The sequence below is a fragment of the Netta rufina genome, assembly GCF_964035555.1.
Source record: "Netta rufina genome assembly, chromosome: 1".
Taxonomy (NCBI): domain Eukaryota; kingdom Metazoa; phylum Chordata; class Aves; order Anseriformes; family Anatidae; genus Netta; species Netta rufina.
The window spans coordinates 206,229,112-206,244,596 of record NC_140123.1 but is presented as its reverse complement, the minus strand read 5'-3'; the positions used below and the strand labels follow the sequence as shown (position 1 = coordinate 206,244,596).

General features: G+C 48.9%; 1 protein-coding gene across 4 annotated transcripts in view; it reads left to right on the top strand.

The window, feature by feature from the left end:
• Nucleotides 1-15,485, top strand: part of SHANK3 (SH3 and multiple ankyrin repeat domains 3) — a 376,332-nt gene that overhangs the window by 301,628 nt on the left and 59,219 nt on the right. For all 4 annotated transcript variants that reach the window (XM_084305956.1, XM_084305955.1, XM_084305957.1 and 1 more), the window contains exon 17: nt 318-442. In XM_084305956.1, the coding sequence (XP_084162082.1) occupies nt 318-442 (125 nt within the window). The remainder of the gene's footprint in view (nt 1-317; nt 443-15,485) is intronic.

Sequence of the window (15,485 nt, the reverse complement as noted above, 5' to 3'; positions counted from 1 at the left end):
CTCGTGGCACTGCTTGTAGATGTTGATTGCATTTTGTGTGTGGTGCTGGGAGGTGAATGAGGACCTTGTGGGAACATACACGGCTCTGGGAGGTGCGCATTTCTGGGAGGCTCCGGGGCTATCTCAGGATTCAATCCAATGAACACTGCAGCCATGTAGCATTTGCTCTGGTTCCTGCACTGAAGTCAAGCTGAGCCTTGCATGAGTGTTCTTTCTAAACCAATGTATGGGGATTTTCTTAGGCTCCTGGACACTGTCTGCAATCTTCTACCTACCCTTAGCCACACTGTCTCAATCTCTCTCTCTGTGTTTTGTAGCTGAAACCCCAATTGAGGAGTTCACCCCAACCCCAGCCTTCCCAGCGCTCCAGTACCTGGAATCAGTGGATGTGGAAGGCGTTGCGTGGAGAGCAGGGCTTCGCACAGGAGACTTTCTGATTGAGGTGAGCCCGGACGCGGCAGGGAGAGTGACTGATGGCAGCCAGCAGCGTCTTCGTCTGCAGCACAAGGGCCAACATCGTGCACAAAATTATTTTCCTTTGTAAGGTGTTTTGAGAGCTGGGTAATAATTGCTATTGAAATGTCTGCTGCCTGGATGTCTTGATGAAAAAATGTTCTTCAGTACAATAATTCAAGCAGATACATGCTCTCTGTGCTAGAAAACGTGCTGACAGGTTCCCTTCTGCTAACTAAAATTATGGGGAAAATGGAAGTCAGGGAAAAGACTCATTAGATGTCCTCTCTGGAGGCCTGCCAGGATTCTTTTGTACTGATATTTATTACAGTTTTGCCCAATGTGGTACAAGTATTGGGGTCTACAGAGAAGAATTAGATTTAGCAAATACATAATGCTCTGCTCTTGTCTATCTCCCACTTGGCACTTTTTCTTTCTTGAGAAAGTCCTGCCGGAGTCTGTGTCCTGCCTCCACTCTGCTCTAGGGTCACAGCAGGCTGGGTTTGTTTAAAACAAAAGAGAAGCAAGGATTAGAGTCATTGGCAATTTCACACTTAAAAAATGGCCAATGGGTTAAGCAGCAAGTTACAGAGAGGGGGAATACAGTGTGGTACGTGCGGAGAGGTGGATACAGACACATGAAGATGGAGCCAGGCTCCTTCCAGTGGTGCCCAGGGCAGGAGCAGAGGCCCCGGGTGCAGCCTGCAGCCAAGGGGCTCCCCCTGGCCCCCAGCAGCACTTCTGGGCCGGGGCGGCTGGAGCCCTGGCACCGGGACCAGGGGCTGGGGGGTCTCCTCCTGGGGGGTCTCCAAACCCACCTGGGCGTGGGGCTGGGCTCTGGCTGGGGGGGCCCTGCTGGGGCTGGGGTGGGCTGGGAGGACGCTGGGTGCCTCCTGGCAGGTTCTGTGGTGTATGGCCTGCAGTCTGCCTGAGGCATGGGTGGGAGATTTGGGAGAAAACCACGGAAGGGCTCTAAAGGTGGCTCACAGGTCTCCAGCAGTGGCAGCGCTCACTTGATGCCCAGCTTGGCTGCATCGTTATTCTGTTCCTGTTTGTATTAGCGTATGCCCAGACAGCAGGGGCAGGACAGGAGGTGCTGCTAGGTGCTGTACAGAGCACACGTATGCGCAGGACCAGTGGTGACGGCCGTGTTGCACCCATGGGACTACGTGAGTGCTCCAGTGCTGGTGCTCGCTGTCCCTAGGTAGGGAGATAACACTGCAGGGACCGGTCCTTGCCTATCAGAGCTGCTTCATCTCTTAGTGAACACAGCAGAGGATAGTTCTAAGGAGTGATTTGAAAGAGAGTGATAACATTAATTTGTTAATGTGTACGGGGATTTTCATCGCTATAGGAGAGAAGTGTAGGAGAAATTACTGTGGTACTTGAAAATGAAAATTATGTTCAGAATCCAAGCCAAATGGATATAGTATGAATAGGCCAAGTCTGCATTTCTTGGAGCCAGATAAAAGGCTGTTGCAATAAGGTGGTTAAGAAAAGATTTAAATGTTTGTGAATCACTCAGTCAAGATGTCTGCTGCTGTGCCGTCGTTGTAAAGGGTTCCCAGGGAGCCTGCTCCAAACGGAGCATGTATGGTGTCAGTGCAGGCAGCGGGGTGAGGCGAATCCTGCCTCTACCAAGGGAGCAACGGTCGCAGAAGAGGTGGAGTGATGCCGAATTGACATTGAGTCTGTGAAACAGCCGTGTGTGTAAGGTGGGGCTGGGACAGGGAACGCCATGGGGAAAGCAGAGGTGAACTGTGTGGTCAGGTTTCTCGCAGCGAGTATGCAACAGTGCACACTGAACAGACTGTGTGCAGTCAGGGAAAGGACAGGCATGCCATGGGATTTTCTTTCTTATGTTTTCTCATGCAAAAACCATAAGGCTTTAAACCCAGTAATGCAGTATATTACAGCTGCATTGGTCCAGTGTGAAGATAAGAGTTGTGGTTGTGTGTGGTGTAGGTGAATTTGTACCAGTTGCAGAAGTGCTCCTGGGACTGGAGAAGGCGGTGGTGAGGCTTTGCTCAGCCCAGCTGCTTCAACTCAGCCCACAGTCTGAAGCTTATAGTGAAAAATGCTCTTCAATGGGTGGTCATCCCCGTTGTAACAGGCAGCTAGCTGCCCAGCACACCAGGATCCCCCTTCTCTGTGGGATCTTTCTACTCTGTGGGCTCTTTCTAGGAATGCTCCCTCCAGACCAAGTGCCTCAGGCTCCGTTGTGAGACTCGAAGCTGAACGAGTGGTTGTTGGAAAGCCTACATCAAGAGCAGGGGACCAGTCGTGATGTGCTGTGGCGAGGCACTGAGTGCTGCAGCCTTCGTGCAAAGTGGAAACGCCCGCAGGCGGCACCGTGCCCACGTGCACCCCGTTGCTGCCAGCAGGCAGGAGGACGTGGAGCTGTGTGCTGCTGTGAACCCACAGCTGGTGACCAGAGCAGGAAGGGGAGAAGGGGGCCGTGTGCTGTGAGGGCACGGTCTTACAGCACGAACATCACCCAAAAGCTGTGAGCTGGGGGGTGCTGGCAGAGACTGCTCGACCCAAATAACCATTGCAAGCAGCGTCATCTGCATTGTTAGTGTGTCTTCTGTAGCCTCTAAAGAGACACGGTGAAACACCAATCGGCATAAACCTGACAAAATCATTACAGAGCTGCTCCTTTTTCTGATACCTAGTATTATAAACATTATAAAGCAAGGAGGAATTTCAGATGTGTATAAAGCCTCTTGCGGTGGGATGAGCGGGTGAGTACTGCAGCACAGTAGCCTCATTGTGATTGAGATTCACAGTCCCTATCCTCTCCCTCCCAATTTGGATGTTCAGCTGCAGAACAAGTGTATTTAGCTGGTAACCTGCCCTCAGCAGCTTACCATTTCCTTCCATCAGCTAGAGAGCTGACTTCCCCTGTGGCTGCAGGATCATTAAATCTTTTGCAAGAGGAGCAGTGAGCATGTGTGTTGTCCCTGGGAAGAAAAGCTGGAAATGGGTTCAGAATGAGCACATTACCTTTGCTGCAATGTAAAGCTACATCCCGAGAGCAATATTCAGAAAGAGAGATGCTGTGATATGGCTTGGAGCCTCATACAGGTCTCTAAGACACATCTTCATCAACCTGTCCAAGTGTATGTATTAGAGATGTGTTAAATTCAGATCAAAATTGCACGGACGTACTAGTGTTGGTGTCCTCACCCGATACTTTCTCCAGTGAAACTGGTCTCTGTTCATACTGTAAAACTTCTGCCTAATTGTGTGAAGGTGGAAAATTTCATCAGACACCTCCAGGGAGAATAGACAAAGGTAATCTTGAAGCAGGAAAGTGCCAACTCCCTGGTAACAATCGGGAGCTTTAAGTCACGCAGGAAATGCAAGGCCGCTGCAGCTCCAGGTTCCCAGGTTCAGCCAGCAGCAAGGTTTAGCATGTGTTCCCAGCGGGGACACGTACAGATGTACCATACACCCATGGGCACACAGCCTGCCACGCAGAAGAGAAAATGCATCGCGTGCTGCAGGCACAATCAGACAGGTGGCCTGACCATGTCCTCCCCACTGACTTACCAGAACGAAAGCCTGTCAACACAGACTATATGCATATATGCATACCTGGAGACAATATGGATTGCTGGTTACTGGCACCTGAGTATGTGAACCCTTGAGACCCACTCCAGTTGCTGGTGCTTGGATCTCCTGATGCACTGGACCTGCCAGAAGCTGGAGACACTTGGTCGTTCTGACCAGTGACCTCTTTACCCTCGGCTGGCTTCTTCCACAGCTCCTCCCTTTATTCTCCTGTGCTTGTTCTCACCTGATTCAGCATCATCCCCCCTTCTCCAGCTTTTTGTCCTTTCACTGATCTCAGCAGGTCTTGCACAATCCCAGAATGTTCCTTCTGGAAGCCCGTAACATGTCCTGTGCCCCTCAGTAATGCCCCTCGGTCTGCAGGGTGGCCTGGAGAGAGCCTCCCATCAGCTCACCTGGTGGCTGTCGGGGCCGGGCTGGGGCCAAGGCTCCTCCTGTGGTAGCCCTGGGAGCAGCTGAGGCAGGGTGCCCCGTTAGCACTGGCCGGGTTATTGGGTTCCTCCACCTGCCATTGTTCTCTGCTCCTTTGTGGTTATGGTGACTAGCCTTTAATTGCGTAATCTAACAGTAACAACCCGTCATTGTGTCTGCAGGCATTACGTATTCACGTGCTCTGCCTGCTCTCCCTTTGCCACTGGGGTTTGTCTCCTGCTGATCCCAGTTTTAACAGAGCCCTGGCTGGGCTGGGCTGCCTGGCTGCCTCGTGCGTCTTCGCCTCTGAGCCTCTCCTGTCTCTGCGCTGTGGCAGAAGAAGCTGGAGCTGTGGAAGGAAGTAACCTCAGTCCTGCAATGCCATCTATCAACAGAAATTCAAGTATTAGAAGTGTGTTTAAAATTTTGCTGAGGCCTTACAGCAGCCAAGTCCCTGACCTTCCAAGAAGCATTTGCAACTCTAAAATAACATAATAGACTGGAATATCTGGCCCTTGCTCTTATTTCACAGAGATACCATCTCATTTTTTCCTTTTTTTTTTTTGCTGCTTCTTTTTTCCTTTGTCATTCCTGAAGTCCTCTCTCTCCGGAAGCCTAAGCCTTTTCATCGTACTGGACTGAACAGGTTCATTTTTTAAATCCCAGCAAGCCATATGCATCAGTAACAAGCGCTGAACCTTCTGCTTTTGTATGTTGACTCAGCCCTTGTTTGCTGCAGCGTATTTTGGGTGGGAATCAGAGCGCACTTCCGTTATTACTTGAGATTTTACCCGCTGTCTAGATTGTAAGCATGTAGGGAAAATGTAAGATGTCTGGCACCTGATTGTGAGAGGGGTGGTGGGCATCTGACACACTGAGGAGAATAAAGACAGCAGGACAGGTGGAATGCACGGATCATTTTGCATATCACACAAGCAGAACAGAGAGGTGCATGAAGTGCAGCTTTCATGCCCATTATGAGCCTGGACAGAGCATTCCTGCCTATCTGCTGTCCTTCAGGCTGGCTGAACTCAGAACGCTGGCAGCCCCTCTGTTCTGGGTTGCTTTTGTCAGTCTTGCAGTCCTTCAGCATATTTCCATGAGCTGCTACTCACTCGAGGATGTAATTTTTCATTTACTTCATAACCCCCTTTTCCATCCTTGGTCCTGCCATGGTGTGGTGGTTTTACTCAGCTAGGCAGCTGAACTCAACCACAACCACTCTCCTACTCCCCCTTCTCAAAGACAAAGGAGAACAAAATACGCTGGAAAGGGTTCAGGGGTTGAGATGAGGACAAGGGGATCACCCACCCATTATCATCACAGGCAAAACAGACTTAGCATAGGGAGATCGATGTCATTTATTGCCTACCACTAGCAGACTAGAACAGTGAGAAACTATAAGCAAACTAAAAACACGTGCCCCACTACATCCACCTCTTCTATGTCCTCCTCCAGCAGCACAGGGGAACAAGCAATGAGGGCTGTGGCCAGTCTATAGCACTTTGTCTCCGCCGCTCCTTCTCAGTCCCTCTCTGCCCCTGCTCCCCATGGGGTCCCTCCCAGGGGATGCCATCCTTCCTGAACTGATCCTACATGATCCTACTGATCCACAGGCAGCAGCTCCCACACGGCTCCGTCCCACGGCGTCCATCCCCCAGTCCCAAACTGCTCCATCACGGGTCCCCCATGGGCAGCAGCTCCCCCCAGCCCCCTGCTCCTGTGTGGGCTCCTCTCCATGGCTGCAGCTCCGGCCCGGGGCCTGCTCCTGCGGGGGCTCTCCATGGGCTGCAGCCTCCTCCAGGCCACAGCCACCTGCTCCACCGGGGGCTCCTCCACCCATGGGGGGGCTGCAGCGTGGAGATCTGCTCCGTGTGGGACCCATGGGTGCAGGGGGACAGCCTGCTCCACCAGGGGCCTCTCCACAGGCCCTCCTGCTGCACTCACCTGGGGGCTGCAGGACTGGTGCTCACTCCTCTCTCCCAGCTGCTGTTCCCCAGCAGTTTTTCTCCCCTTTCTTCAATCTGCTCTCACAGAGGCACAGCCGTCATCGTTCACTGGCTCGGCTCTGCGCAGTGGCGGGTCCCTTTTGGAGCCAGCTGGAGCTGGCCCTTATCTAACACAGGTCAGCTTCTGGACTCTTCTTACAGAAGCCATCCCTGCACCCCCTCGTCTAGCAAACCTTTGCCACGTAGACCCAGTACACACGGCCACTCTGTTTGGCTTCAAACTGCATGGCTGGTTGTGCTTTCAGGTGGGCATGCTCCCTGCTGTGTTCATTTACCTAGCAAGATCCCTGAGCTTCAAAAAGTGCATCTACCCAAATTTCCAGAAAAACAGCCCAGGTGAAATTTCAGCAGTACCTGCTCAGTATCTTTGTTATCTGCTGATCCACGAACAAAAAGATCCTATTTTCAGATTCTTAACGCTAAAGCAAAAACATGAACCGAGTTAAGTGATTGTATATCCTCAGGTCAAAGGAAGAGCACCGGTTCATCACCAGTGAAAAGGCCACGCTCTCTTCTTAGTGACGAACCTGCCCTGTCTGTGGTGAGTGTGGTTCAGCTCAGCCACAGGCAGGCCTGACTGTCGTGTTGGTTGGTAGGGGCTGCTCAGGGATGTGAAGGGACAGAAAGTTCCAGGGCTTCTGCTTGCTTAGGGCAGACAGATCAGAGGCATTGAGCTCTGCCCTTGATCTTCCAGCACTGAGATCACCACCTCCCACGCTATTTCTATGTATAGAAATAACTGGATAAGTAACCTCAGTGTTTACTCAGCATCTCCCTAACTGTACTTCCATCACATGTGCTCCAAGTAGAATGGTTGGAAGCCAACTCTCACATGAAGCTGTGTGGCTGATTTTCTCTGGTTAGCTTGGCTGACACTGGCTTGTCAATGTTCTTGTTCACATTTCCAGGTGCCAGCATTTCCTGGGGCACTCTAATTTCCTAAATACAGCTGCGGTCCTATTACCCACAGGGCTGCTGTGACAACAGAGTTGTGGGTGATCTCAATTCCCTGCCTTTGGTAGAGATCTGTGGTGGGATTCATCTCACCTCTCTTCAGGCTACACGTACCTGGGTGGCTACATCTGGGAGCCTTATCTAGGCTGCCAATTCTGTCTGCAGAATCCAAATAAATGTGATGGTGGAATTCAGGGAGTAATTAATTCATCTGACCTAACCTGAGGTCTGCCTTAGGATGTGACATATTGTACTCAAGGTCTGCTGGGTTCACTGACCAGCTCTTCCCTGTCTGGACAGGGATTGCAGGGCAATTTTTCTGGGGTAGGTGCCCATTTTATAGACAGCACATTCTGTCAAGTGAATCCCAGCACTGCAGACTTGGCAAAAAGCACATTTTCTGTAGCACTGCAGGTGAGAAATACCAAACATGAAGCCGCTCCGTGGAGCACTCAGTATGTGCTCTCTGTGCTGTCGGGGGTTTCTCTCAGAGGAACTGCTGACCTCGGAGTGTTACCGACACTATGAATGTGCAATCACCACAGGTACTTCTTGGGATTATGGGTGGCAAAGCCCTGACAAGAAACCAGCAATGCCTCTCCAGGGTGACTTCAGAGACTTTCGTGGTGTCTGTATGCTTTGAGGTGCTGACCTCTCTGGAGACTCAGAAGTGATCCTGAGGTAGCCATGATTTGGTGATGTTTGCAGTCTTCCACCAGCACACATGGAGGAAAGAAACCCCTCCTGATACAACACTTACCTTTGGAGGTTCAGCCTTTGGACATGTTTCTGAGCATGATCTTTCCATTGCCTCAGGAAGAGATCTGGTTCGTTTCCCCCATCTCATTCTCTCAGTGCAGTCAGTCTGGCTCACAGAAGTCATCTCCAGCTCATTGTGGGCCACGAACTTCAGTAGCACAAGGTTTCATCACAGTGCTAAGGCTTGCCTCAAGATCATCACTGCAGAGGCCATCGTTTTTGGTGTGTTAAGCCATATTCCAGTAGGCAAGGGTGTTGTGCCATACACCCGACCCTGTGCTACTCATCTAGGCCTGGCTTTATCTTGTGCATATTCCAGAAAGCCACACTGTGACTGTTCATCAACTGTACTTACATGGTGGTATAACTTGACCAGTCTCTGCAAGGAATATGCATTTTATTTTACTTCCCGTCACGCAGAGTTGTCTTGTTGCAGACTTTCTGGTGACTTGTTGTGGGGCTGCACCACTCTGCTCCTAAGGTCCAAGTCCAGCCTGGATGCCCCAAAGCAGTTTGTGGCTGCTGGCTGTGCTCATTCCATTATCTGCTACTTCCCGAAGAGTTTGGCTCACTGATCTCCAGGTGCCTTGCAAGTAGTTATAGGCTGATTTTTTTTATTTTTTTTATATTTTTTGGTCATGTGAACTGGGCCCAGATCCTTCTTCCTTTCTGGTCTGGACCACCTTCTCTTTGTGGCTGCTCTCCAGGAATTACGTGCCAGCAATTCCCTAAGTAAGCCACTGTCTGTCCTGGACCTCAGGATCCTAATTCTGCTACTCACCTTTCCAGCCTTCCTCCAGATCCTGAACACAGCCCTCTGGCAGTTCCTGCAGCCCCAGCTGCCCTGTGTTCACATTCACCACCAGTTTTCCCCTGTTTGTGGGCAGCAAGTCAAGCAGGGTCAGCTCTGACAACCCCCTCCAGTGTTCATGTTAGCAGATTGTCACCAGTGGTCTGGGACCCTCCTGGATTCCAGTGATTCATTTTCTTGCCAGCAGATGTCCGGGTAGTCAGAATCATGGAGAGGATGAGGGCTTGCGAGACTTCCCTAGCTGGTTGTGGACAGCCTCAGCCACCACCTCCTCTTGGGTATCTGTAACAGACCCAGCGTCCCTCCCCTTCCCTGCCTGGACCCAGAGGCTCTCAGGAGGCACCGCTGTGCCTTCACACTGCAGCTCAGTGCGGTCAGGAGCTCCATCACATGGGGACACCTCCCTGTCCTTCCCGAACAGCCTACAGGCAGCTGTGGGCACCTCCTGATGAATGAGGGCTGTCCTCAGTGACTCTCAGTGAGTCTAACCATTTCGTAGCCCTGGGACCACACCAGGACGTGTAGTTCTTTCTGCTTGCTGTCCATGCTCTGGGAACCTGAATGAACCTGGTCTCTGGATGCTCAGTCCTCTGTGCAAGAATATGAATGTCCCCTGTGGACCTTTTCCTCCATACCTGTCTAATCTGTGGGCTCAGGTCCCCATACTCTGATGAACTTAATTTAAAATCCTTCTTTTCACATCAGCAAGTGTGCTCACAAAGGTGTTCATCCCTTTCGTGGTCACAGGGTCTTTCTCTTCCTGGTAGTCCTCCATCATCCTTAAGATGGTGCCTGGAGGCACCTGGATCAAGGAAGCTGAATTGTAGCTGGCAGCATCAGATGCAAACCAGACATTGGTTTGGTGGATGTGTGCACTCCTCAGCAGCTCTTTCTTTCAACCAGAAGAGTTTTTGCAAACAGACTCGGTTGACAACACAACTGGAACATGCTCTTGCTATATTTCCATCACCCTTGGCCACAAAGCCCTGTAGTCCCATTTGAGCTGCAGGTTTTTCCTGGGTGTATCACCAGTACGCCTTCCCTGTGACAGTAACGTTGACTAGAGTAATGAGCAAAGTCATAAATAAGGTTCCCACCTTTTTGCAGGACAGCGTCACCCAGCAGAACTGAACTGTGTCTGGTTCCTTGCCTGAGCTTTGTCCTTTGAAGTCAGAGCTCTCTCCATTTTCAAATACTCTCCATTTGACAGAATCATGGAGGAAGATGCCCTGATCTCCTGGGGGTTGCAGCAGAGGTATCTGAGAAGGGAGGATCTGAGTGCAAAGGCTGTCTTACTGAGAGCAGCACAGTGGAAGACTGTGTGTGGTAGCTGGGGTGGAACTGCCAGCAGCTCTCCAGGGTTTCAGCAGGGCTCGTGTCCTCCAGGTTGCCTTTGAGAGGAGTCTCCATTCTGAAGGTTGTTGTGTACCACACTAACATTGCCAGTGCTGCAGCCTGCAGGTGAGACACAGGGTTGGGGAGAGCAGTGCTGTAGTCTCCCTGGCTGGGAACTCAGTCTCCTGTTGCAGCTTCTTCACTTGGTGATGCTGCATGGCAGACCCATGGAGGAAGGATGCACGTAAATAGGAGAATTGAAGGAGAAGGGAAGGTTACCTGATCAGGACTGCATTTTCCTAGGAATACGGATCCAGTGCACGTTTTCTGGGCCCTTTCACTTGGAACTGGAAGGTTTGGCAAAAGTATAGGAGTGGGGTGGGCTCTTCCCTTTCATGCTACATTCAGACAGACTGGGACAGCAAATCCTACAGACAGTGCTAAGGCAAAAAGTGTCGGTGCTTGAGCCCTTGGATGTGCATACATCAGAGTTTGAAGTGCTTGTGGACAATGCTCTGGTTATTGGCAGATAATCTTTAAAAGGCAGGAGGAGCGGATGTGGATGTTGGAATATCATCCAGCTGGGTGAAATGCAGGAGTATGAAGATGTGCTGCTTCTTGAGGGAAGCTTTCAAACTGCAAAGATAAAGGGGTCGTGCAGAGCTCAGCGGTGGGCTTTGTGAGATATCTCTGAATGAAGCAGAATTTGAGCCTGGTAGATACTGCATAGGGCACCCAAATGACTGCCTTTCCATGCTCAGCGCCAGAACAAAATGCACACGGGCAATTACACTTACACAATTAGTGCTCACCTGCCTAATGGAGTCAGTGGGACGACATCAGGCAGGGAAAATGCCACAGGTACGGGACTAGCTGTATAACGAAGGGTATAATGTCAAAGCTTTGACCTATCAGGGCATGGGATTTTGGAAGTCTTCTCTTATCTGACCAGTACTCAAGAATACTGTCTGCAGTATTTAGCCTTCTTTACCTTCCTCTGAGCCTGGCCATCTTTAGATACTTGGATTTTTCCTTGAGGAGCCTGTAAGTAGTGATGTAAACAGCCTTTGGAAGTACATTTTCATTTTATACATGCATATGTGCATATACGCACAAAACTTATGGACATCAAATACAAATATGGATATAAAGCTGTGGATATTTTCATTATATATGTCTATGCTATACAGTTGTACAAAAGCATTGTTAGAATAAAAGAAAATTGAAATTAATGATTGACCTGGGATATGACTGCCCAAACAGTCAGGTGTATAGACCTCTGCCTGGTCTGGGGTTGTGCCTGTTTGGTACTGATAAGACCCTGTTGGCTGCCTTTCCGTATGGGTAAGGAGAAAACCACATGTCAGAAGTTGGTTGAGCCAGGGAGCATTTTCTGAATACCTCTTCTGTCACTCGTGAAATATTCTTGGTGTAAGATACTGTAATCTCGTATTAATTTCATTTGACACGATAAAAAAAAAAAAAAAAAAAAAAAAAAAAAAAAGAATTGATGGCTCTGATAAAAATGTGCAGGAGTAGTAGTAGATCTGACGGTCGTGATCTGCTTTAATTTACATGTGCGGAGCATGTCAGCAACCTGTGAGCTTCTACTGAGGATGGGAGAGTGTCATTTTTCTGAATCTCAGTTTTTGATATTTGGGTATATCAATTTTACATAATGAAGAAAATCTACAGGTTATTTGAGGACGCATTGCTAAATGCAGCCCAAAAGTCAGGAGAAGAAAAAAATACTGCTGGGCAAGACATCGCCCCTCTTCAGTGAGATAATGAAGGAGCAGTTAAATATTACTTATAGCCACAGTATCCCCTTCTTACTGGAAAGGTTAGCAAGTAAAAGGGAAGGAAATGCAGATAATTTGAGCTAAAGTACGTAGGAGGTTGATAAGGGAAGCCAAAGGAAATATCAAAGGCCAATATGTAAAAATAATAAGAAATTTTTAAGCATTAGAGGCAAAAAAAAAAAATCTGGTAGAGATCCATTTCTATATGCAAATGATAAAATTGCATATTCTGGTGAAAAAAAAAAAAAAAAGTAAAAATGTTCTGTTCTGAGTTTGGAACAAATCAGGAGGATGTATCTATCCATATGATGTGCTTGGAACAGAAAGTTTCCCAGCTGTAACCAAGGAGAAAGTGAGATAGTATTTGCTAAAAATAAACATACTCAAATTAACAGTCTTGAATAACATATACCCAAGTGTCTAAAAGAGCCTTGCTGAGGAGTTGTCTGAACCACTGATGTTAATACCTCAAAATCTTGCTAATCTATGAAATTTCAAAGAGTTGGTAGAGGGCTGTTGCTATTCTAATATTCTGAAGGTATAAAATAGGTGATTCAGGAAACTACAGCTTGTTTAGATCAACACCAGTGCTGCATAAAATACAGAACAATTTGGAACATGACAAAGAATTAGGGAAGGAAAATACAGGTAGTAAAATACAGGGTGGTTCCATGGAAGGTGGAAATAAACCTGCTGTCCTTTCTTGACAGCATCATAGGACTGGTTAAAGTGAAGACTGTGCTTACATAGCATGTTTTGACTTCCTTAATAGCAATGTGATTTGTGTATAAATAAACGTACATTAAGTGGAATTAACAGAGAGAGTATGGCTTAGATTCTTTACAAAATCATTCAGTGGCGCATTTCAGAGAGCATCTGCTAAGGAGAAGGTACCAGTGCGTGGAGCCATTCCCAACCAGGCTTCAGTTTTTGATTCCTGCAGCTCAACACTTCTATCACTGTTTCAAAATAGTGACAAAGAAGCTGCATTTGTAAGGACTGAAGGTGTCACAAATGGTGGGGGAATAGCTACCTGTAAAGTCACTGCTGCAGAGTGGTCGGGCTTTCCTGACGAAGCAGCCATATTCCAGCAGCCCATGCAATGTAACGTGTCTGCAAGCAAGGATTGCAGGTTACACAGTATGAGATTACCCTGGAAAATGTAATTCAGCAAAAGACATGGGTTTCTCCAAGATAATTGTGTTAACATTAGCTGATTGCGTGGGATGTGGCAGAGATGTTTTGTTTGTATATGTAAAGGATAAGCTTTAAGAGTTATGTGAACTTGCATATCTAGTTGCAGCTTTGGAAGATTACTAAAGCATTACTTTGTGCAAGTAAGGAATTCGCACCACAGGATGAATCTGAAGTTACTGAGTGGAATTCGAACAAGGGCCTCAAAGTGATTCACAACATGAAAAAAGGCTTGGGAGGCTTAAGGAGTCCATCTTGTTCAGCACATGAAGGCAGGAGCCCTGGTGCACAGGTGTTTAATTCGTGGAATCGGAGTGGTTTGGGTTGGAAGGGACCTTAAAGATCACCCAACCCACCCGCTGCCATGGGCAGGGTCATCTTGAACTCGATCAAGTTTGAGTTCCATTGCCTGTTTTGTGGGGGGTCTGTTCTGGGGATCCTGCTCATGGCAGGTCTCCGTGTATATACAGAAGTTCCCCTGGATAACTGTGATCATGAATTTCAGCGAAATCCCATTTCAAAGCATTTCTGCACCAGTACATGCTATGCCCAGAGAATGAGATTGCCTGGGAGGCATGGGAAAGAATTCAGAGCTCAAGTTCCCAAAAGGAGTGACTTAGGATCTGGAGTATCTTGGAAGCTTTCTCCAGCATGAGAGTTTTGAAACACTGAAGGGACAAAGTTGGCAATCAGAACATGCAGTGGCATCCAGGTTTGTTCCTGCTGGTGAAGATTTATGGCCCTGGGTTCTGTCTAGCAGTCTGCATCTCCTGGTTGTTGGACCAGGTGTTCTCCTGGTAGAAGGACATAACAGAGCTCTGGAGAAGAACCTTATTTCAGGCTTCAGCGCTGACATTCCTCTAAGAAACTCTTCTTATTCCTGGGAATTTGCACTACTGTGGTGATTTATTGTCAGGTCAGCCTTCTCACCTACTTGCACTCACCTACTGCAAGGTACAGACAGATACCACGTAAGGAAGGTACAGATACCACATCATGCATAAGTGTGGTCCTTTCAGTCTTTCTTCAGAACTCAGCCCTTCTAATTTAAATTAACAATGTGCATTTCTCCAAACTGCTTCTCACTGGTTCATATCTTTTGGGTAATTAAGAGTCCAGAATCCTAGAATCATTAAGGTTGGAAGAGACCCCCAAGATCATCTGGTCCAACCACCCCCCTCCCACCAATGTCACCACCAAACCATGTCCTTAAGCACCACGTCCAACCTCTCCTTGAACACCCCCAGAGACGGTGACTCCACCACCTCCCTGGACAACCCGTCCCAGTGCCTGACTGCTCTTTCTGAGCAGAAATGTCTCCTCATTCCCCACCTGAACCTCCCCTGGTGCAATTTGAGGCCATTCCCTCTGGTCCTATCACAGTTACCTGTGAGAAGAGGCCGACCCCCAGCTCCCCACACCTTCCTTTCAGGAAGCTGTAGAGAGCAATAAGGTCTGCCCTGAGCCTCCTCTTCTCCAGACCAAACACCCCAGCTCCCTCAGCTGCTCCTCACAGGACTTGTGTCCCAGGCCCTTCACCAGCGTCGTAGCCCAGAGCTGAACGCAGGCTCCAGGTGGGGTATCAGGAGAGTGGAGCAGAGGGGACAATCCCCTCCCTGCCCTGCTGCCCTGCTGCTGGTGCAGCCCAGGGTACGGTTGGCTTTCTCCTGTGACAGATTGCTGAAGTTTTGTATCCTTGTCAACCGCTGAAAGGGATCAGACTGAAAGTATGAAATGCCCTGCTGGGCCAGATTAATGGTCCATTAGCTCGGTTCCCTGGCTGTGACGGGAGCATTAAAAGATGCTCTTAAAAAGAGCACGTGTGCCTGGCCATTTTGGATTGTCCATTCCTGCGTGCCTTCCAGCATCCAACATTATCGTTCTGGGGACATCAGCAGGAACGATCCTGCTCAGTCCTGTTAGTATCTGTGCATGGATCTGCTCTCCAGGTCTTCATCTAATCTCTTTCTGAATCTGACAGCACTGTCTACCTCCATGGCCTCCCATTCCATGAATCTGGAAGACCAGTGCCTGCTGTGTAAAGAAGGCTTGCTTTGTCTGTTGACAGACTCGCTTTGTCTGTATCTGGTCTGCCGCTAGTTTCATTGTGAGCCCTCTCCTTCTAATGCTGCACCATTTGGCGAAGAGCAGATCTGCATTTACAGTATCCACTGCCTTGGG